This window comes from Anopheles coluzzii, chromosome 2 (genome assembly GCF_943734685.1).
Source record: "Anopheles coluzzii chromosome 2, AcolN3, whole genome shotgun sequence".
In the NCBI taxonomy this organism is placed as follows: domain Eukaryota; kingdom Metazoa; phylum Arthropoda; class Insecta; order Diptera; family Culicidae; genus Anopheles; species Anopheles coluzzii.
In genome coordinates this window covers 103,672,858-103,696,595 of record NC_064670.1, presented here as the reverse complement: position 1 = coordinate 103,696,595, position 23,738 = coordinate 103,672,858, and the positions used below count along the sequence as shown (strand labels likewise).

Sequence of the window (23,738 nt, the reverse complement as noted above, 5' to 3'; positions counted from 1 at the left end):
GCTTCTTTTTATGTTGTTTTTTGGAACGAACTGGAAAAATGTGCTTACGCGGTGTGTGTGTGTGTGTGTCTGTGCTACGGCTTGTTACGGCGAATGGGGTAGAACTCGAACCAGCGAAACGCGAACCAGCACCGAACCGAGAACCGCAACATACGTACGCGCGCGCGGCCAGCTAGCTTGGTACTTAAGCTCACGCGACTTACACCGCAGGCTCAATGCACTGCCGCAATCATGGCAGCATGGTATGCGGTTGGGTGCAACCGAAAGTGTCGGCAGTCTTTGCGTGTGATGAGGGTTTTTTTTTAAATTTTAAATTTTATTTTTTGTTTTTACTTTATTAGTGTGTGATTAGAGGGAAAGTTATATTTTGCTTTAATCAGGCATTTTCGTATTTAATTTTTATTTTACTTTTTTTAAGCCAATAGGTATAAGAGCTGTCCAGTGCAATTGATAATACATCTAAAAAATGGTTTGATTGATGAGTGATTTTTAATTCAGCTTTTTGCTTATAAATTCTAATTCTAATAATTTTTTTTTTCGTTTATAAATTCCAATTACATGTTTTACATTTTCTTTGTCTTTTTATGAAAACCTTTAAATTTTGATTTACTAAATATTCAATCTCAATTCAAACACATAAAGTCTCAAGTATAAAAGTCTTAAAAATCATTTTTTACTGCACAATTATCTCATAAGCGATATATGACTACAATTTGCATAATTCTAGGCGTATAATTGATTAAAAGCTTTACTTTTGTAACATAATTTTTCCCTTTCACTGCCGATACTTTTGTGCCAACCCTTGCAGCATCATTTCTTTGAACGCTGTTTGATTTGTATTTACCAACACACTTACACACGTGTACACACACATCCAAACGCCACGGTGCTGCTGCTGCTGCTGATGATGATGATGATGACTCCAGAAGAAGATGTTCTTTGCTTTCTTTTCCATTCTTTTCCTCTCTCTATTTCCATACCGTTCTGTGCCCGCGGTGTTTACATCTCTCTCCCTCTTTCTTTAAAACCCTACTTTTCTTTTTGCTCTTCTTTGTGAAGCTTTTCTTCCGCGTCAGTACTTTTCCTATGCTCTCTCTCTCTCCACGATGCGTGCACGCGCGGCCCTACTATGCTTGCCATCCATCTTTCGTTATTGCTGTTTTGACTTCTTTTTTTTGCTTTGCAAAGTTGCTTCTTTTTTTTCGCTTTGCCTTTGTCTTGTTTTTTTTTCTTCTCTGTGTGTTTACCTCTTTTTTGCTAAACTAGAAAGAGAGCCACCATTTAAGCCGGCCACCGCTTTGCGATGACGATACGATGATTTATGACGTTTTCTCATCTTCATTCAGTGCCTGCTCTCGAGCCTGCTGGGGCTGGGGCAGAGGCGTTTGGTGTGCTTCTAGCATGGACGGGTTTTTTTTCTTTATTTATTGTGTGCCGTCGTTTATGTTTTACGAGCTATGTCTCCGGTTTTTTTGGACCGGTTCCGGCACGGCTCGGATAGCCTTAAAAGCCTGTGTTGTGTGTGGACAATTTAGGAAATGTTAAGTGTTTTTTTGTACATTTTTTTTCTGTGCATGGATGCTTTTATTTACAACCTGTTTGGAGGAGGCTACATTTAGGCGAATGTGAGCTCGAACGTTGCCATGGCAACAGCGTGTGCGCGCACGAGCACGTGGTTCGGCTCGATGCACGTCACCTGAAGCGATAAAGCGATTGAATTGTTTTTTGTATGTTTAGCGCGCGATCGCGTTATCTAAATTGTTGATTGAGTCTTTCTTCTTTTTTCTTTCTTCTTCGAGAAAACGTGACAGTTTGTCGATCTCCGTGCTGCTTAGGTGTGATTGATACACTACAGATTGCCGAACAATCGTTCCTGATCACCGTAATATGCCTAACTGACCTTGAAGCTTTCATCATCATCTGCTCGTCTTTTTTCATCTTTTATCTAGCCTTATTTTGTGTGATGCAAATAGACCTGCAACGGCTTGGCTCCTGTACGTAGCTGTGTGTTCTATTTTGTGCGAAACGTGCTCAGACACAACTAACTTTTCAAAGTGCCTTGGTGTATGCAAGAGCCATAGGCGCGGGCTGTAGCGAATTTTAATTTCGAATCTCAGTCACACTCGTCCAATACGCCTTTCTGCATTCATTAAATATACTACCAGTAGCACGTGTGTGTGTGTGTGTGTTGTGGTTAGAACCGACGTGATGCAGATCGCAAAATTATCATACAATGGAGTCCAAAAAAAGCATAAATTAGGAAGAACAAAAATCAATCAATCAACACGCTAATTATGACGAAAGCGCCCAAATCCACAACAACGTGTTAATTGGTGACGTAGCGTCACCGAAAACCAATTCACCACGAAATGCAACAAATTATCATGTCTTTTGTTTGTTAAATCGTCGCCTTCTCTTCGTGCACGCGTCGAAGCGTGCCTGTTTGATGTTCCGTGTTGGGCAGATTGCAGCCATTCGGGCGTAAAAATTGCATCCTCAAGGTTCCGTTCAGGCGGTGGATCGTGTGTATTCAATTGGAGGTAGACGAAAATACAAAAATGGGGTAAAACCATCAATGGAGTACAAGCACGATACAACCAACCAACGGTTTATGCTAGCCAAGCCCTGAATTGAACATTTTATTAGCACTTTTGGATGCGAATTTGCACGGCGTTTCTTATTTGAAATCGCTGCTTCGTCCTACTATTTCGAATTCGATTGCTTGATTAGCAGCACGTTGCTCACCGGTTTCGACCGGTTTGAGGAGGTTTGTGGTGTAAATTGAGACTGCGTGTGGCCACCGAACGCCAATCCCAGAGTTCCCGCCAAAGAGAGTTAGCTGAAACACCATTGCTGATTTGGCACATTGGTCGCTATTGGTATTTCTTTCCTGGAGAAGATAAAAAGTGTGTAGCACAACAAACGCACTTTATAGATGAAATTTTAGTTGTATTTATTTTTCTGTTTTGCCCTCCTCAATATTACATTGCCATATCAGAGTTGTTGTTTTTTCTTTTCTATTCTTTTGCTTTCTGCACCGTTTGCCAATACTCAGTTCCATACATCCTTTTCCGCATCTAAATTAATCTCATATCAGAATATCCGCAACGAATCAACGCACGCGCGCGCGTGTGTGTGGCAGGGTGGATAAGAAGAAGTTAATTCGTTAGTGTCGTTACATGCAGTAGCGTTTTGATTTAATATCTGTGTATGTGTATGTGTGTGCTTTTCTTTACACTTCCAATAATCATAATAATAATACCGTTTTTTAAAGCCAAAAATACACATTTTGATTCTTGCCGCTTCCCGCTTCTGTTCCGTTTTTCACTGGCCCTTCTTCTTGTGTGAGGCGCAACACATACAAGCGCACTCTGGGGGTGTTACTGTACTGTCGTGCCAGTTAAGCCATTCTCTGCTCATTCAATCTCAAGCGTCTTCTTCTCTCTTCGCGCCTCGCAGATGCATCACTTTCGATTTCGGCCCGCGGTCGCGGCTCTCCCTCCCTACAGGCTAATGATTAGTACAAGTTTTTCTCACGTTGTTTAGCAAACGAACGCTAACTCTGCTCTGCATGAATGTTTACCGCAAACAACACGCGCACGCACTCCCAATTTTCTGACCCTCTATTCTTCCCTCCTCTTTCGGGAAGGAAGCGAAAACGAGTCACACATCGTCAGACGAGTTTGTAGCACGCGTGCTTCCATTGCTCCATTGCTCCAACCAGTTTGTATCGCTCCACTTCTTGTAGTTGTGAAAACCGTTATGTGATGATTTTGATTAATGTTTGAACTTCATTGACAATATCTCTTACAGCGTACGATGATAATGATGTGTTGTGCTCCCCCCTTCGCATGATGATTGTGGTGTTAGAGTGTTTGTGTTAGAGCGTTCGCGTAACAAAGTAATATAATATCTAATAACGCATCTTGGAATATCATTCGTGTGTGTGTGTGTGTGTTTAAATTCAGCCTTTGAGATTAATAACGCACAGGGGTTTTGTTCTGTTTTTTTTGCATTCGCTTTTGCTCTAGAACGTAGGTAGACTACTTTGGGTGATGAAATGAGACGAAAGGAAAGTGAATAATTAAAAATATTTCTTTTTAGAAAAGGGATGAAAAAGATATAAACAACCGATTGTGTATGATTGATGATGGTGCTAATACTTCTTCACAACAATACGCTTATTTTCTCGATGATGTTTACTTGCAAAAATACTTCAGTATAATCAGTACAGAGACTACAGCAGCACAGTGTTTGTGTAGCTATAGAAAAGGAGAGACATATTTAACATATAAAAATACGAACCAATTAAGTAAATAGAAATATAAATAAAAGAAAAGAAGGAAGTAAGTTTACCATAAAACCACCCAAAGCAGCAATTTTTGCCAACAAGAAATGATACAACCTGATTGTGATGCTACTATGAAGCTTGGAGAGTAATATCACCGTGGAAAAAGCGGGTTCGAATAGGCAAGGAAACCTATTTTTTAAACGTACCGGGCAAGAAGCAAAACTATTCATCGTTCTTCCCTCTGTATCCTTCCTCTTGCTGAGCTCTACTTCTGCCATTTCATCCACTGCGGAGTTTGTGTCTTTTGCTTGTCCCTACAAAATTGCCCTACAATAACGTTAGATTCTTGCCATTTTTGTCTGTTCACTTATAGCTTATACATAAACACAATACCAGCAAGCTGTACTTTCAGCTTTTCCCTCCACTCTGTGTCTGGGGATGGGGAAGGAGGGGGGAGGGGGATCGTAAATTTAACACACAACTTGGTGCGGTATGGTGTGCACTGAGACAAATAAGGGAGGCACAAAATGGAGAAAGGAAATTAAGGGCGATAAGGGTGTCCTAAGGGAGGAGGTTTGGGCTATTAAATTAGTCTTGGTTGTCACTTGGCTGCCTTGTCTTTTGCTTTTACTTGCACGGTACACTACCATATGGGGTTTTTGTTTTGCAGCACAGTTCCACCTAACTAGTTACTAATATAATACACAAAAAAAACAATAAACGTACACTGGTGACTTTGCCGCGTGGGTGAAGCGATGATCCTCAATCCAACGAGCGAATAACAAATAAATGAAAAATAGAATAAGAAGGAAAACAGAAAACGTTGCACTAATTCGCGTGCAAGTTCGCAGGGGTGTAAGAGTGAGTGTATGTTGTAGCTGTGCAGTGTAATGCAGAGGGTGTGCACGCCAAGCACGAAATAGAAGTAAAGGTAGCAGCACTTGCGCAAATCAAAAACAAACACGTTAAGCGTTAAACAAAACAAATTCTCTCTCTACAGATAACATAATAACAATCGGGGTGTCTGGGTGTGTGTCCGTGACGGTAACACACCTCCACGAAACACGATCACGGGCTGGTCCGAGGGCTTGGGAGGGCGGCTCTGCGCGCTCACCAATTCAACCCCCCCCCCCCCCCCACACCCTTCGGTCACACACTTCGGTCACGGTTCATTGGCGATCTAGATCGGTGGCAGCGCCCACAGTGTGGCCGTCTTGTCCGCCGAGGTGGAGAGAAACGAGAAATCGACCGGATGCCAGCGGCCCGATATCACCTTGTCCGTGTGCTGGGCGACGACCACCGACGGTAATGGCATCGTCAGATCACCTTGCAGATCGGTCAGCACGAGCTTGTTGTCGTAACCGGCGGTCAGCAGGTAGTACGCGGAGGGTGAAAATCGGATTGATCTAAAAAAACGAAGAAGAAGAAGAAGAAGAAAAAGAAGAATATTAGTGTGAATGATCAGAGTGGTTGCTTTTTTATATATAATGGGGTTGATTGAAGGTCTGCGATCGAAGAAGGTCATGGAGAAGTGTACAAATGTAACGCTTTCGTAACGCTTCAGTAACGCGCGAGTGAAACGAACCCGCCCCAAGGTGCCATAAACTCATTTTTAACACAATGATTTACTCAATTCAATGAAACAGATTACTTTTAGACTTGAAATTTATAATTTTTTGCTTAAATTAGTGAAATATTGCAATCAAGACACGTTAATTGTGGGCTAATTCGTTCCGTTAGCTTTAAACGCCTAAATGTATGCACTCTAAACGCGCAGTAAAGCTTGATACTCGCACAGACAGAATCGACCTACGAATCTGTCTCTAATTCGATCGGTTTGATGCTTTTTAGTTAATTTTGCACGTTTGCCGCGCTCTTCCACCACCTACCTAACGTCTGAGGAATGCGGTTTGAAGCACTGGATCGGCCGGTTGCCCCGTATGTCGTACAGTACGCAGGAGCTATCCTCGTGCCCCGACACCAGCAGCCGCCCGGACGGGTCAACGCAAACCGCCGCCACCGGCGACCCTTGCCGGGAGCCCGGTGACGTGGCGGGGGTAACCATGTTGACGCAGCCGCGCGTACGCAGATCCCAAAATCGTACGGTTTTATCCTAAAATAAGAAAAAACAAAAACAAAATAAAGTAAATAATCACTTGCTTTTCCCTCCGGGGTTCTTTTTCACCCATTCCTCACACACCTGCGAACCGGACACAAACATGACACCGCCCCAGTTGTAAAGCGATAGCACATGCCCACCATGGCCACTGAGCGCCTGGAACGGGGTGGACGTTTCGCAGTCCGTCACGTAGATCTTGCAGTCGCCCGCACCGCCACTGATCAGCAGGCTGGACTTGTTCGAGCTGTCCTCGAGGAAGCACAGGTCGCGCACCGTACCGTCGTGCATGGTCAGCTCCATCTCCTGGCCCTCGAGCTGCTTCTGGGACTCGTTGAAGCGCATCAGCTTGACGGTTTTGTCGTTCGAGCCGGTCGCAATGAGATCGCCGGCCGGCGACCACGCCATACAGTAGATCGAGCCTTTGTGGTGCTTGGTGCGCTTGAACAGCACCGTCGGCTGGTACGTGCTGTGGTCTTCCCTGAGGTGGAGGAGACGAGATGCAAAACCGGAGTTTGTATTAGGTCAATGTTTCAGTAAAAGTGTAAAAGCGTTTATCTCGATCGCTTACGGAAAGCGGGGGAGAAAAGTAAAAGCTGTCTATCTACTTTGTATCTTACAAACCAAAGTCCATCGTTTAACATTGAAACATTAACCATCCTTCAAGCATGCAATTTGAATGTCTACATTGTCCACCCATTAAAGCGGAGGCAATAAATGAGGAAAATCAATCATTCGAACGCAATCGATAAACGTCGAAATAATAACAAATCACTACAGCCATTATCGATCGATCGAACACGATCGTCCCGTCCCGATCGGTTCGAAACATTGTTGCTTCGCACCAGAAGTCATTCAGGCAAAAACCAGCTTTCAATGCGAAGAGGGAGGAGTGTTTATTCCTCGTTTTTCCTACCAAACCTGCCACCTGTCTCTAGACCTGGACACCAAATCCACCGATCTAGCCACACCGATCATCTATTCCATGCAACTAAACATAAAAAAACCATATTTTGTTTCACTGCAGCAAAAAAAAGCGCGCTCAACATTAAGAAAGCCACCTGTACGTCTGTATTTCAGTATGTGTGTGTGTGTGTGTGTGTGTGTGTGTGTGTGTGTGTAGAGAGAAAAAGAAACTAAACGAAAAAAAAATACTAGGAAAAAAGGGAAAACTCATCCATTTCCGCTCACCAGCTAGTTTCACATCTTTTGCTGCGTGTGCACAGGGGGAAAAAACAGGCGAAAGAGAAGAGTATGGAGGGCGTCCGCACGAAAACGGAGAGAGGGGGGGAAATAACTTGTTGATTATTGTTTCCATACGAATGTGAAGAGAGCGAGAGGGAGAGAGAGAGCGAAAAGGTGGTTGGATGGGAGTGAAAAAAACTGGTGCAAAAATGGAAGATGGAACCAGAATAGTACCGTGTCTACGTGAAAAGCGACGGCGACGACGACGACGACGACGATATCACACACGCGCAGTAGTCGTTTCCGTGCGTTTTCCGTGCCCCTCATGCGCAATGGAATTTGTGCAATTGGGAGTTTTCAGTGAGTGGGGTTCATGGGGATGCTGTTGTTTGGCGTTTTGGATGTGCGTGCGTGCGTGTTCGCGGCCTAAAAGATGCCAAATTCACATGCACATAAGGAGGATGAGGTACCACACACCACCACCTTCATGTGAGATGATCATTTTCACTCTACACTCTTCAGCAGGGCAGGCAGTTTCATTCACTAATGGAGTTTGATAACGCTTTTCTTCCAGCGAAACGCGTTCGTGGAGCAGTGGAGCAATGATGCAATGTGCGCACACACACGGACGGACGCTCGTGACTGAGGGTGCATTAACATGCCGACATTTTGAGAGGAGAAAGAAGAAACGGAAATGGAAGATGGATTGATGGAAGTGCAGAGTTTCGGGACGAGTGTGCGTGTGTGTTGGATGTGATGTGATGTGATCCTACTGTACTGCCCTAATATCGCTAACATGGGTATGAGTGTGTTTAAGATGCTACAAAACAACACACAAAAATAGGACTGAAATGACAACGGGCATATGAGCAAATTCTTTTACCTAATCTCCGACAGCGACGGGTATTCGCAGATCCGGAACGTCTTCGAGTTGGAGCCGACCGCGTAGATGCGCCCGTTCGGATGGAACTCCGCACACCGTACCGCCTGTACATCTTCCAGCGTCGTCACCGCGACAAAGCGGGGTCGATTTTGGTCCGATTGCTGGAAAGGAATGGAACGAAAACAGAAGAAAAAGGTTAACCAAAACGTGTGACACAACAAAGTGGTGCTGCAGTGTCCGGTTCGATCAGGATAAGGTTTTGATGCATTTCACTGTAAACAAGCATGCATACACACGGTAATCGATAAATGGTACATATGCAATGGGTTGATGTTGACGGCTTCGAGATCATACGACGATGGAACGAGTCTGGGAAAGGCCTGATATTTAACTCACTCGCCAGTGGTGATAGCACCCCCCCGGGAGAGCGCGGCTGGTGAAAACGGACGACGTCTTAATGTTATCAGCGCGCAGACATGGATTTAACGATCCTGTGTGCAATTTGCTGACCATAACATCCCGCACGTCCACCTCTTACGTCCAGCTTTTCTGCGGACATTACTGCTGCTGCAGCTTTCACGATGCGTGGTAAATGAGAGAGGATAAAAAGCCGGGCAATAATTATCCACCAACGGGGGGAGCAATGTTTTGCATCCGTGAGAAGGTCAAGCTACTGCCGGAACTACGGGGGTCTGGACACGGCTGCCTGTGAGCGTGTGATCCGGGGTGTCTTGTGCCGAAACAACATAATTTTTGAACCGACACTTTGTCATCTCTCTGTGTGAGAGTCTCATGAAAACTCATAAAACCCCACGAGCAGAGGGGAAAGATTTAAAGTACTTTCTTTTCAGAGGGAAGCAAAACTCGCCCAATTGCACCGGGTTGGTTTGCTTTGGTTTTTGACGATGTGTCCCACCATCACACCAATCATCTCAAGTGAAAGTATTGTCACCAAGGTGACAGCACAGGTTCAGGGGATTTCACCCGCACCCTGAATGGTCGGTGCGCGAAATCCCCCGTTGGGTGCCTTACAACACTCTCCGGAGCGCAGGTCCGGTATTGTGGCAGGTGACACAAACCTGGAGGACCTGGGGGTTGTTGGGTGCAAAAGAGTTTCACTTTAAATCGATTATTATTTAATGGTTTTGCGACGAAGGTGACCATACCGGTGCCGTAACATTGTGCTGACCGGTGGTCAGGTTTGCGGGAGCGTTCTTCCCTTCCAAGGAAAATCCACTTTCCCTTTGGTGCATCATTTCAGCCGCCTCGCGGAGAGAGAGACACACACACTTGCCTCAGGGAACGATTTGGCCAGTTTAGTTCCTAATGAAGTGTCAAAATCCCTGCAGAAAAGTATTAAATAGCGAAGGAAAGCTTTGAACGATCGTAAAAGCGACGAACCCAAAGAGCTTGAGTCATCTGTCGGAGGTCATTGAGTTCCGCTCCGGACACTCGCGCTCGCCAGACATCACACGCTGATGGTCATCGACATTGTTTTTATCGGTGAAACCGCAACACCAGTTGGCGTACGGTCAATTGATAATGAAGGAAAGAAAACTGTGCCCGCATTTTCATTGCCAAAAACCACACACACACACACACATAGTAATACAATTGTGTCTGTATAGTAATGATCGTAATTTGCCCGCAAAAATACGCTGGAGAAAGCGTGCTCCCTCTCCTCTTGGGGAGAGACCGTTTTTTTAACACGTTTCTGCTTTCTTCCGCACAGCCAAAAGGGGTGGAAAAACCACCCGCCACAAAATGAAAACCACCTCCACCAATGTCTTGAATGATTGGCAACCAATTCCGCGTCGGCAACCGCCTGCCTGTGTGTCGTATGTCAAACTTGGGTAGTGCTGCCCGGGAGGCCACGCTTCCAAGATGTGGTTTTCTTTCTACGCCACCTTTGCAGTTTTGCAATTAAAAGAGATAACTCGAGCAACCCGCCCGTCCGCTGCGCCGGGAGCGGTGGCAATTTTGCAAAGAAAGTGAAATGATTACAGAGCCGCACAACACCACCACCACCAGTGCGACGAACTGATTCGCAAAGGGAAGCAGTGTAGCAAACAAGGCACACACACACACCGTCCGCCCATTGAAGTTTAAAAGCTGAGCGCTTATTGAGTAATAAAAGTGCATTGGCGCGTCATTGGACTGCGCATGTGGTCAAACGATTTGTAAAACAGCGAGTTGGGTGTGTGCGTGTGTTTGCTGTTTGCTGTGTTGGAAAGTGTGATCAACTTGATCCGGGCGACCAGATCCCAGATCGTCTCGGGACATTTAATGTGCCGAGAGTTTGCGAGCGCGCACAAACCTCCATTTCGGGCCGGTTTCGAATCGGATCCGTGCAGGTCATTTACGTGTTCAACACGTTCAATTATCGTATTTTGCAGCGAAGTTTAATCAATCGTAGCGTACAAAAAGCTTAACAGCGCACCGTGATCGTGATGGCGGGCGATTGTACCCATCATTATTTCACAACTCGGTGTTAAAGCTACAATGGAGTCCTCAGAAATGGAGGTTTTGGCTTCAGTTTTGCACTTGCACCCTCCCCTGCCCGTTATAACATAACGATAATCGATGCAATTGGTAGCTATAATCTACAAGCGATACTAGTGATTAGTGGCAATAAAGGCGGCAAAACTGTAACTGCCACATTACATGAGCGGGATAAGATTTCGCAGAAGAAGAGGACTTGTGGCAAAATTTCATTGCAAACTTTCTACTAGAGGTTTTTTGGGGAGGTTTGATGCCCTCGTTCGCTTTACTCTTCAGAAGAGAGGTACAGTCTTCTTAGGTTCACGTACTTTAAGCCACCTGGTTAGGACTAAACCATGAAGTAATTCATTTACCTCAAATATATACACCTTGGAGAGCCTGGACATGAAACAGAGTGATGTACTGAAGTTCTGAATATGTTGATACCATTTATGATCTTAGTTTAGCAAGAAATCAATCTAAATCAAAAACACATTATAATAATGATAACATTATAACACACGGGTATTATAATGATACTGAAAGATCTTTTAAATAATTGAAGAATTTCAGAAGATCTAAACAAATACACTCAAAGAATAGTTAGTTTAGCCAATATAGCAACCCTTCTAAAAAATTCGAAAGAGTTCTGAATGATCCTCAAACATTCCCTAATCACTAGAATAAGGACTGAAGATTACAGAAATTTCCAACATTCTGTAAACTCTTCATCCACACTGGCGGCACATTCCATACCCCTAACCAGCTTCACCGACCGAAACACCAATTAACGTCCAATTTGCACTCCCTAATTTACTTTAACCTTTTACACCCTAATATCTTTAACCCATCATGCTCGCACTTTATTCCGCACGAGCACCTGGCATCACAGCCCCCGCACGAAAATCGCACCTAATTTTCGACACCTTCTGCCGTATAATCATTGCGCGCCATTAAACGGCACGATCCGTCCGATCGTAGAAGCTACCAAATTCCAACCAAGAACTTCACTACCGGGGTTCATCAATGTTGCAGAAATCGCCCAAAAACACTCCCCCCCACCGTGCTCCCAAATGCTAAATGGTTGAACGTTTAATGTCCGTATGCGGAGGAGGGCACCACCTTCACGTGAATGTTGCATAATTTATCAAACGGCTGAACAACAACCAGGCGTGTGGGCGCCACGATAAAGACTTTTAAGCCACGATGGTTATGATATGACGAGGCGCCTCCGGAGACCATCCAATTGTGCTTCACAATCATTCTTTTGGACCTCCCCTCCGGAGCAGTGGTGTTGGCAAATGAGGTGGAGGGTGGAGGTGGAACGATAATTGCGCCAAATCGTGAACCCGCACCCTGTGTACGGGTGGAACTGATTCCGTTGCAATTGAAACGTTTCGTAACCATTTCAACCCGTACCACGCTGGGAGTTTATCGTTCGAATGGGCCAATTTGGTTGCTGTTGTTGTTGTTGTTGTTGTGCGTTGGTTGGATTTCTATCCGGAAGTCCGGAAGTCTTACACAGTTTTGGTTTTGTTTTCCACTTTGGCAGTAGCTTTTGATTGCAATAAAGAGAGCGGCACACGCACCCATGGCCAATTAAAAGTGAGCAAATTTTTGCTTTACTCCACAACTCAACTCCGTTCCTCAAATTTCGTTCGCCATCGTTTGCACTCGATCGTGGATAGGCACCGTTGTGGCACTGATCGATTACATTTTGCCCCGACGCACCATTTTGCTTTGTAGCAATGAAATGAGGGTGTTAGTGGAAGCGCCTGATTGCTCTCAAACTCATCTCCGTGATACGTGAAGGATGATTCGATTGCACAGACAGAGTGTGCCTTTGGACACATATTACCGCGAGACGGACAGCACCATTCCCCATTGCATAATTATCCTTAAACACAAACAACTCCCCACAAACAAGCTCACGGTTTGTTGTTCGCGATCGACTGTTTTTCGACTCCATTTCATTACTTACTAAACGATACAAACGAGAGAAGTCAAAAAAACAGGTGTGAAAATGGACGCCTTTTTCCAGGCCCATTTCCAAGGTGACTTCCACGCGGGAAGAGCAGGTGGTGGTAGTAGTAAATCAAATTGTGCCAGCGCTTGAAGGCGCTGTGTGAATCGAAATTGAATACCATTAGGCAGCAAAACCTAAATGGCTCACACAGAAGTGGGTCACCGACCAACCGGGTCATGTCTCGGCGTTCCCCTTGCGCAATGCGGGAAACCTAAACGCACCCCATCCGATGGGCATTGGGCAACACACGGCCCGGAGGGGGGCGGGGGGGTACAGGGCATTCCGAAGAATACCAATAAGAGAGGAGAGCTTGAGGTCCGGGTTGTTATTATGATCCGTAACCAGCGGTTACCGCTTCACCCTCGATCGATGGTCTTCGCCATTATGCTTTGTCTCCCCTTCCTCTTGGCCGGGGCTGCAAGGGCCTTGTGCAGGGTGAATACACCGCTGCCGGGCTACTGCTGATCACGTACGGGACTGTATACACAGTTACATTGCAGCAGACAGCAATTTCGTTGCAGCAAAGCGCAGAGTGCAAGGGTCAGTGGATCAATGGAAGAACGCGCGCGCTGCTTCGTAATGATGCTGTGATGCGGTTAAGATCGTTCGTTTTGCTTCCCATTCCCGATTAGAAGGCGCGCGAAGGCGGGAAAACGGGACAAGCCGCCATGTGTTTGAGCTGTTGCTAATCAACCCGTTGTGATGATGATGATGATGCAACCTAGTTCGATTCTCCCGAACCTGGCTGGACCGCCTGCAGCATTTGGTGAGAGTAATTCTGACCCTTCCACAATCAGGCACACACACCACGGAAGATGCCCTCGCGGATTGAAACGTTGCAAATGATAAAAATAAAATTAAAAAACACATTAATCACTTCTCTCTCTCTCGCTCAGTCGGTGGGATTTCAGGTGAGGCACTATCATTAACGCAAACTGTACGTTTGGCGCGGAGTAGTTTAAAGGGAGTGAGATGTGTTCGCGGCACGGTGAGAAAGATAAGCGGAAAGATCCCCACCATGCGTAGCGATTGTGGCCGTGTGATTGTGCAGTGCCCTGTGCAGTGGGGTGATGGTAACTACATTGCTGTAGCAGAAGCTTGAAAACAAGAGGAGCCAATCCGTCGCGCACGGTTTAAAACCAGCGAACCAGGAGCGCGTGTGGTTTAGTGGCCGGTGGCCGGTCGGTGAGAAAAGCAGGTCACAGGTACACGACACGCGGTACACTGTGAGGAGAAAAGTTGGTCATATTTGGTTGAATTGATCAAATTAAGTTTAAGGTTGTTAAAAACAAAGAGGTAAAGATAGAGAAAGAGAAAGAAACTGGAGAAAAAAACACAATAGTTTTGTGTTTATTTAACCTTCCCCGAAACGGTTGATTCAAAGGGAGTAGGAGAAAGGAGCTCTAATTGAAAGGAAAATAAGGAAAACAAGCAGGGCGATTTAACCCACTCAGTAAAACAGATAGTTAAAGCCTCTCAAGTCTATCTTTTTTTTTATAATACAAGCATAAGTTGATCCAATATTTAACAAGAAATAAATTAATTTGTAATTTTTAGATTTTTCTTAGTGAAATAGAACATTAGTTAAGGATTTAATTATTTCGAACATGAAAGATAGAGTCCTCAGGAATGTAAATAACATTGCTGCCAAAAAGGATCTTCTGTTATCCCTTTAGTACGCTTGTTTGATTGTCACACTGAGAGTTGCTCGCTAGCCTACTGTGTCAAGCAATGGATCTTATACAAAGCAAGTTGTTAGTTCAAATCTAGCTTGATCACGCATTTCGACATCTTTTTCCACACAAGCTTTCTACGACTGTTTGATGCAGCAGCTCTTTGCACCAAATAATTGAATTTAATTTATGGTTCGTCGCGCCCCTTCTACACAACAATTCCCTGCCTCAGGTGTGTGTGTTTGAAACACAAAAATGCTAATTTTTCATATTGAACAGCCGATAGCGCCTCTCTCACTCTCTCCCTCCTTCGCTGCAGCAAATCAACACGCTTCATTAATAATGAATCACATTGAAAAGGGAGAAAAAAGGCGCTAATGTTCAGTAGTAGCAACTTGGTGTGTAAATGATGTTTGCTCATAACTTCATTAGCGCCCGATTAAGACCGTATCGATCACAAACGCCGTGCCACACAGCACCGATCGATGACTTTTTGTGTAAGAGCCACCATCTTCTGCCTGCCCCTGAACTGGGCACACCATCAAACGCTGCAACAACATTCTCTTGTTTTGAACGTGAAAAAGTGAAACTTTACACCCTTTATTCACCCTTCTATGAGCTCCACTGCCCTGCATGCACCAATTCGCCCCCACTGCGCGTGAGTGACCGAAAATTACCATACGATCTAGGCGCGAAGAAGGCACGACAAAGCATCCACCCAAGCCTCGTATTGCTTTGAAGCTCCAGCTCTGCACGCTACATTAAATTGCAAACCGATGTAAACCCTCCGATAATGGCACCGCACAAACCACACACACACACACACACACACACACACACACACACAGAAGAGAGTGGAAAACCATCATCCTCATCATAAAGACATTTCCATAATTCTAATGGCCGAGGGGCTTGCGAGGTGAGGGTTAATTTAACTGACCGGATGTTGTTTAACTGGCCGCCACCAAGTGCCACATTTGAATGTGCTTCCAGCGGCGTACGACGGCTCTCCTCTGCTCGTGTTTGGATGAATTTGCAACTTGCAGCAACTATATGTAAAGCGAAAGCAGTAGCAACCAAACGGTTCGGGTTACGATCAAATTTTATGTGTGGTAAGTTTCACTTTTTTATTTCACTACATTTACCACCCCTTAGGGAGGGTGGCCGATGGGAAGCTAATGAGTATCTCCGGAAGAGGTCCGGAAGGTCTAGATCGGATTAGGATGTGGAGGATTTTGTATTTTTTTCTTCTCCCCATTCGCTTTAAATTAATCACACACACACATGCAGCGCCGAGGCGGGTGAACGGGAAACAGTGACCCGATGCGTAAACCTTCTTCACACATTGATGAGGTGGTAATATACCCTCGTCTTGACCTCGTTTAACCTTTCTTCGGTGTTCGGTGTATCTGGTCGATGGTACCTTCCGCTGTGCAAAAATGATGGAAAGCTCCATTTTTAACCTCAATTTGATCTTGATTTGATTTTTACCTTACTCCCCCCTGGTAATAAATGCCATTCATTCGACCTCTCCCCTTTTAAGAGGAGTTATGATGATGAAGGAGTGAAATTTTACTACCCTTTAAACGCTTGCAAAAAGCGTCAAGTGTGTTATCAAGTGCAAAACATTAATTAGTAGTACATTTCCCTCTAATAAAAGACTTTACAAAAAGGTTTCTTTTTCCGATTGGAAAAAAAACATATGGCTCTTCCTATTGGGGTACGATAATCAAGCAGAAAGTTTATCTTTATTGCACTAATTCCCCTTTAAAAACGATTAGCGTGATCACTTCTCCATTAAGCCTAACCTAAGAGGACTTTTGCCATTTTCATCCGTTTTTCCGTAGCACATCTCTCGCATGTCTCACGACAAAAACGAACGAACGTTTTTCACTGGAAACGATTTGCAATTTGTCAAATTAATCTAACGGACAGATAAATTATCTCCCGACGCATCGTAAACACAAACAGCCCGACACATCAATTCCGACTGTCTGTCTGCCATAAAGTCGCATCATTTCCCAACTGGTCACATGGTCCTGCTCATGAAGAAAACTCATCAGAGCTCACGAGCTTTAAAACCCCTGCCCTGTTTCCTGATTCGTGAGTGGCACATATTTATTTGCTTTTGATGCCAACTTGGGCATGGGCAGAGGAGCAGAGAAGAAAAGCAGAAGATCTTTTGACGGGGTTTTTTTGTGGGAATAATGTGAATGCGTGCGTCCACAGGGTAACGATGAAATTGGTACAAAAGCGATAAAACTATAAAGCCCAATCTGTAACGAAAACAAAATAAACCGGAAAGATCCAGCTACAATCCAAGTGGTGCTCGGGGAACCACTTTTTTAGGGGCTTACAAGTGGCGTTTCTAATAAGAGCCCGAGTGGGATAACCATAGTTCCTAGAGTTGTTGGCACTTAACTGTGACGCGCGCGGGATCACCGAGCGGGATTTTCTGGCCACGCTCAAATTAAATGAATTTTATAACCGAAATTAAATAGAATTTTCTACTCCAACACCTGTGTGTACACGTGTGTGTGTCTGTATGTAGGTAGAAACGGGAACACCTTTACCTCGTTCCTGTTCCACCGTCCAATAAAGTCCAATAATGAATTTCTAGTTTTTTTTACGGGACATTTTGTGTGTTGTAGGACGATCGGAGAACACAAGGAAGGAGAACGAACAGAACGGGAGCAGCGCCATTTTCATCCCACCCATCCCACCACATAGGAATGTCTTCGGTCGTGGCTTTTCCATCCAGCTCGTAACCTCACCACACAAAAACAACACCATGCGTTAATTCGAATTTCTTCCGGTTCTATTTTCCACCGGGCAAGAAACACCGCCGCCAACGAACAGCAGCAGCAGCAGGAGAGCAAAGTGTAGGAAAAATTAGTTCCCCATTTTTTCACCCGTTCACGCCCGCTCCTCCATCATCCCGTTGTTGGAACGGAAATTGGGCCTAAAGAACCTGCGCAAAAGACGCACTTTTTTGGAGTGAACGGTGTTTTGTTACAAACCACAAAAAAACGGCAAAAATTCCTTAACGCCACGTGAAGGTGGTGTGGTGTGGTGATGGAAAAATGGCAGCAGTTCTCCAGAGTGCAGGGATGACGACGGGCAAAGACGTTGACGTTATTGGGAGAGATTTTACCGGTTTGTGGTGTACTGTCTGTCTGTGTGTGTGTGTGTTAGAAACCAATCGAATCAATCAAACTGCTCCTCCCTCGAAGCGATTTTAATTAACTTAGCGGATTGTGTGTGTGTGTTTGCTCCTTCTTCTTCACCACATCGCGAATTATGTCTGTGGTTCCAATTTCCAAGCTGACTAATAAATCACACAGACACACACGTGCAGCATTTCGTTTCTCATTTTCCCTCACACCCACCGGCCCCCCATGGCAATAATACACAGCTACGAGACAGTTTGTGCACCGAGCCGGAAAGACGGCGTGGCGCATCGACACTATTTCGTCGTTCCGTTAGCTTCCGTTAAGAAATAACACAAAAAAACACAAAAAAGGAATTTGTCACACGTGGTAAGAAGCAGAAGAGGTTTGAGAGGTTTCTGCGGCAGTAGGCTACCTGGTAGTACTGGCTGTAGTTGATGTCGACGTTGTCGAGCAGATTGTCCACCGAGCGGTGGTTCTTCAGCGAGAGCAGCTTCTTCCCGTGCGTTAGATGCTGGTGATGCTGGTGCTGCTGCTGGTGTTGCTGGTTGCTGTTGTCATAGCTATGGCCACCGTTGAGATTGTTGCCGAAGTTGTTGTGATGGCGCAGGGTACGCTTGCCACCACCGCCACCATTCGCATGCGGTGCGGAGGAGGTTGATTGGTTGGGGCTGACAACGCGACTTCCACCGCCACCGCTGCCGCCACCACCGCCACCGCCGGCCAGCGAAAGGTTGTTACTATGTACACTGCTGTTGTTAAGCTGCTGGTGCTGCTGCGAGGACTTTAGATGGCCGTGCGGAGAGCCGGCCGTTGTGGTGGTAGTGGTGGTGGAGGCTGTCAGCACGTTCTTCGTGCGATACTTGTAGCTGTTCTCGATGATGAACCCGCTCGAGCCGAAATCTTCCATCGACTTCGAGCGGGATCGGGTCGAGGCGCTTACGTTGAAAAACTGCTGCTGTTGCTGTGGTTGGTGTTGATGCGGATGGTGATGCTGCTGCTGCTGCTGCTGGTGATGATGCTGCTGCTGGTGATGATGCTGGTAGAGTTGCTGCTGCTGTTGCTTCTGCAACCGCTGCTGCAGATAATTGTTCTGTTGCGTGGTCGAATGCCGCCTGGAGACAGCGCGACAAAACGAAAATGTGAAGAAAAGACAACGACGACGTGTTTTTAAGTGGATTGAGCAACCCAAACCGTTAGCCGATCACGCAATGCTATTGGTAGGGTAGCAGAAAATTCGCGAGCCATTATGTATGGAGAGTAGAAGAACGGAAAATTGGCCCTGGGGAACACACACACACACACGCACATCAAAGCCCAAGCGTGAAGGGAAACCCAATTTCAGCACGCAACCGTTTAAATAATTACAATTTACCACAGTGGCTTATTTTTTCCTTCTTTTCAAACACCAGTGACACCTAACACTGCGCTCACCGTCAGCTAAAGATTGGGAAAGTGACTGTGGCTTAAAATTTTCAGCACAAATTACAAGACGACACCCTCTTTCAGAAGATGTTGAATTTCTACGTCTCTCAACTGTTCGTAGGACTCTCAAAGGGGACAATTCCACCGTAAACAAGCCACACTCGGTGCAAACCTGTGAGACAATACAAGGGAAAAGAAAAGTGTTTCGCTGCAGATTTTCCCACAACCCGAAACGCTACACAGCACTAATTAATCAATCTCTTCGCCAAGACGAAGAGCGACATTTCTTCATGACAGCCAAGTGCGCGGTGTGATGGCATCAGGCAGCAACACGCTTTAGATCGGCTAATGAATTATTAAATATTTCCTATCAACAGATTCACTTCCACGTTTGCCTAACGACAACGGCTCTAATTGACATTTTAATTGGATCGAAATCTTGCACATCGAAGCCTTTTCCTCGTTTTCCCTTTTCTAGAGCAGAGCTGGGTTTCTGGAAGCTTCTGCTTTGGGACTTACAACAGGACAGCACAATTCCTGCCCGCTCCATAACGGCTCTGGAGGACAACGGTGGCAGTGGTCTTGGAGTACACGCACACGCTACTTTCCTTTTGCCCTACCCTAGTTATACTTGCAGCGGCTGGTTTTCCGCCCCATCCCCAGCTTGTGTGGTGCATTAGAGATTGGCATTCTACGGCCGAGCTAAGCGAACCGGTTTTCACCATTCGCTTTTCAAACCTCGGAACCTTCGCCTAGGCACGTTTTGAAGGTTTTTTTGAAGAGCAAAAGCGAGCCCACCGCTCGAGGGATAAACTTAACCTTGATGCGCGGTGGGCGAGCGTGTTTCGTTTGCATGCAATGGTTGCAGCAAAACCCGTTCACCGTTGACAGTTGGTGGTAAAGTGTGCCAAAAACGGAACCAAACTAAACCAAACTGCCGCCCTGATGCTGCACCTGGCGGCAGTTACTAAACGTAACTAACTCGGACTCTACTGACACACATATCTCGGGGTAGTACCCGAATTGCTAACGGAATACAACCATTACTGCAATGGACACACGAAACAAAAAAAAACAACACAGCATCAGAATAATCACCAAGTCTGACCTGCATTCCGCTGACTAAACGGATTTCGTACCGGTTCGGAATGTGTTTAATTGCCATTGCAAAGACATCGATGACGACACGCCACCGTGAAGGCAGCAGAGCAAAAAACAAAACTGCTCCTCCGAAGATAAATGAATTAAGTTGTCCTTCCTGCCCGTGGGCCACTCTGGGTGTCTTGCAGTCTGTTTTGCATGACCGTACGATCATCGGCCGCTAACCGGTCATTAGACCGATGGAGGTAGTTAATTCGTTCCTAATGGCATCTGCTTTGATGGAACACTCCCCACCCGCAGATCCCGTTGTGTTTGCTTGAGGACAAGAAGCATGCAAAAACCGGGCTTTGCAATGATTGTAATTATTTGCACCATTTGCACATGATCATGAGCTCAACAGCATGGCACGATCGCCCGCTCTCTTCACAGTTAGAGCTGTTTTCTATTTGTTTTTTTTGCCTAGCTCTGCTGCTGTTACTGCAAGTCCATCATCACCGCAACCACAACCGATCACCCTAAAACCACCTGTCACACCTTTCATAAATCAATACTCTAAACCCGTGCTGCCCCGTCCACGTTCCACATGCTTCTTGACGATGCGGAACGGGGTGAAAGTAAGGTAAATTTTTGAGCTCGGTGCAACGAATTGAAAATCAACGACGGGGACGGGTTTTATATATTGAAGAGCGCGCGCACAGTAACCCTGTGTCCGGGAGTTGATGTTTCATGCATGTTTGGAAAAGCAGAGCACCCAATCGCCACGTATGGGGGGGGGGGGGGGACGTCGAAATTCGTGTGCCCGGAAATTTGGTTGAGTTTTTTTTTCTTTAGTTTCATTTTGAATTTCGCTAAATAAGCGATTAAAATAATCGCACCATTCGTGATCGTGATCGTGAAAGTGATTTCATTGCTGCACCAATCGGCTGCACCCTGTCAGACGGCTGTCAAACTTGGTACCATCAACAAGAATGGTTTTCGGCTGTGATGGATTGCTTCACGCTCGATGAAAACGTACCACGAAGAGTACCACTAGGGCAGCATATTTTTAAAAGTTTACGCTTTTTTGATATTTTTCAACATATTTTTTATTGCAAAAAGGAAGCTCTGAAGTGCATGAATCACATCCGTTTGCTACACTTTCTTTAATTTCAAACGATTCGTATTGATTTAAATCGATATGTTTCATCTTTTTCTACTAAAATTTACATCTTTAGGTAGTTGCAAGCTATATTGATACCGAAAGTGCGGAATATATACCTATTTTAACATCCCATCCTAAGCACACTCTCGTGGCGAAGTTGTCAACGTGCAGTTTACTGTACCACTCTCATCGTGAGTTCAAAACTTGATCGGGAAAGATGTCGATAAACATCTAATACTACACAGGCGCTTTTTGATTATCCAAAAACTTGTGTAATGAGAATCGTAAAGTCTTGGAAACCAAAAAAGAGGTCCAAAAACCACATCAACAAACAAAAACAAACAAAAAATAAGTAAGAAGAAAGTCGTTTTGATTGAAGCCCTTGTCGATTTGTGGTTGACATATCAAGCCAAGCCAAGTGTGTCTGGTTAATAGAGAGCAAAACACAATACTTTCCTGTACTGCTTTATGTTGTACACGGGTCTCTACAACATTCCCCCGTAGCTGCTGAATCGCATAGAATTGGCAGCAAAGACATGCCAACAAACAAAACGACCAAAGAGAGAAAAATAAAAAAAAGATCATTACCAATGTGTTCGACACTAATCGTTCAATCGAAACAACAACGAACCGGACAATCAGTCTTGTATCTGGTTCGCCGCACCCTCCTCCTTTTCAGGCCTTTTCCAAACGGAAACGCAAAATGGCTGCGCTAACAAGCGAACTAAACAAAAAAACAAGGGGTAAAAAATGGTTTCCGTTGTGATTAAGCCATGTATTGATCACTCCCGCAGGCACCATTCCACGTTTCTACTATCCCAGAGGACATTTCCCCCCTCAAAGACATTTCCTTCCTTCCTGTTCTTCCTTCCATACATAATGGGCTTTCCGATTCGCGACGATTTCTGCACACCACATTTCCTCTGTCTGTACCTCATCCGTCGTACAACTTCCATGTTGCTATCACTGTCGACGATCGCCGTCATGCCGGCGATGTTTTTCACCTTCCGCGCGGCTATATTGTTCACCACGTAGTTGCCGCCAGTGCTGCCGTTGCTGTGGTTGTTGCTGCTGGCGTTGTTGTTGTAGTCGTAGACCGACCCGGCCAGCGATGCGGCCGACTTGACGTTCAGGAAGAAGTCACTGTTCTGGCGCTTGAGGGCACCGCCGGGAGGCGCGTACAGGTAGCGGGGCTGCGGTACGCCACCCCCCACACTGCCCCCGTAGATGCTGCCGGCGGAACTGCCCCGCAGTCCGCCCAGGCTCGCCCCAATGTCGGACAGCCCGGCGGACATCCAGCGCGACTTTCCGCCACCGCCACCGCCGCCGCCCGTTGTCATAGCCAGCATGGCAGATCCACTGGCACTACCGGCACTGCCACCGCCTGGGCCACCACCACCCCCGCCCGGTATGCCGTAGTTGTAGGTCGGTGGCCAGGGCCGTAGCCGCCGGTCGGAGTACCGCTTCTCGGTCATCGAGTTCACCGGAAGGGCCCGATCGTACCGCGTCATCGGGGCGGGCACGATCGCTGACGCCGACGATGTGGTGGTGGCCGCCGTCAGCACCATTGTCGCCGGGGTAGGAAATCACGGGTCAACGCACACACACGCCCGTTCTTCTCTCTCTTCTCTATCTCTAACCGTACAAGCGAAAGATGGTTTCCCTTTCGCCCGGTGAGCAGTAGTAACACAGGTTGCGTAGATTTAAACTTTGCAAATATTATTCTCCAATATTGAACCAATAAAAAAGGCACACACACACACGCACACGAAACCGTAGACACTTTTGCTCAATATATCACCGAAAGCTGTGCTGCCATTGCTTGCTGTGCGCGCCGCAATTGATGTTCACTTAATTTTGCTCCAATTTTATAATCACACTTTCAACACAATCAATCACTGTGCAAGTGGAGGATGGACAGAGTAAAAAATAAATTAAATTAAATCATCACACTCATAAACACACGCACACACAAGGACCCACTATTCCCATGGCGCAGGAAGAGTGATTTCACTCGCCGGCCCCGTACGCATACCGATGCTCCAGTTTAGTTTTCCCGTGGTGTTGTAAAAAGCTTCTTGTCGCCGTTTTCGAACAGACTTCATGCCAAAAAAAATGGAAGGATCATAAAATTCCACACACAGACACACACACGCACCAATACTGACCTACTAACTAACAGGGAGAAAAGGGGTGTTTTTTTTTTCGCAACAAGCACACTGTACACTGGCGCCACACAAAGAGAT

At 45.7% G+C, this 23,738-nt stretch overlaps 1 protein-coding gene across 4 annotated transcripts in view; it reads right to left on the bottom strand.

Moving 5' to 3' along the window:
- Positions 1-2,928: 2,928 nt before the first annotated feature.
- The window catches only part of LOC120947763 (WD repeat-containing protein 47), a 65,300-nt gene continuing 44,490 nt past the window's right edge, over positions 2,929-23,738 (bottom strand). For 2 of the 4 annotated variants that reach the window (XM_040363424.2, XM_040363423.2), the window contains exons 2-8: positions 22,426-23,390; positions 18,241-18,940; positions 8,476-8,636; positions 7,599-7,619; positions 6,492-6,888; positions 6,181-6,404; positions 2,929-5,697 (exon numbers count right to left, since the gene is read on the bottom strand). In XM_040363424.2, coding sequence (XP_040219358.2) covers positions 5,472-5,697; positions 6,181-6,404; positions 6,492-6,888; positions 7,599-7,619; positions 8,476-8,636; positions 18,241-18,940; positions 22,426-23,060 — 2,364 coding nt within the window. In that variant the 5' untranslated portion in view covers positions 23,061-23,390 and the 3' untranslated portion in view covers positions 2,929-5,471. The remainder of the gene's footprint in view (positions 5,698-6,180; positions 6,405-6,491; positions 6,889-7,598; positions 7,620-8,475; positions 8,637-18,240; positions 18,941-22,425; positions 23,391-23,738) is intronic. The other 2 variants (XM_049606904.1, XM_049606905.1) reach the window with 2 other exon arrangements.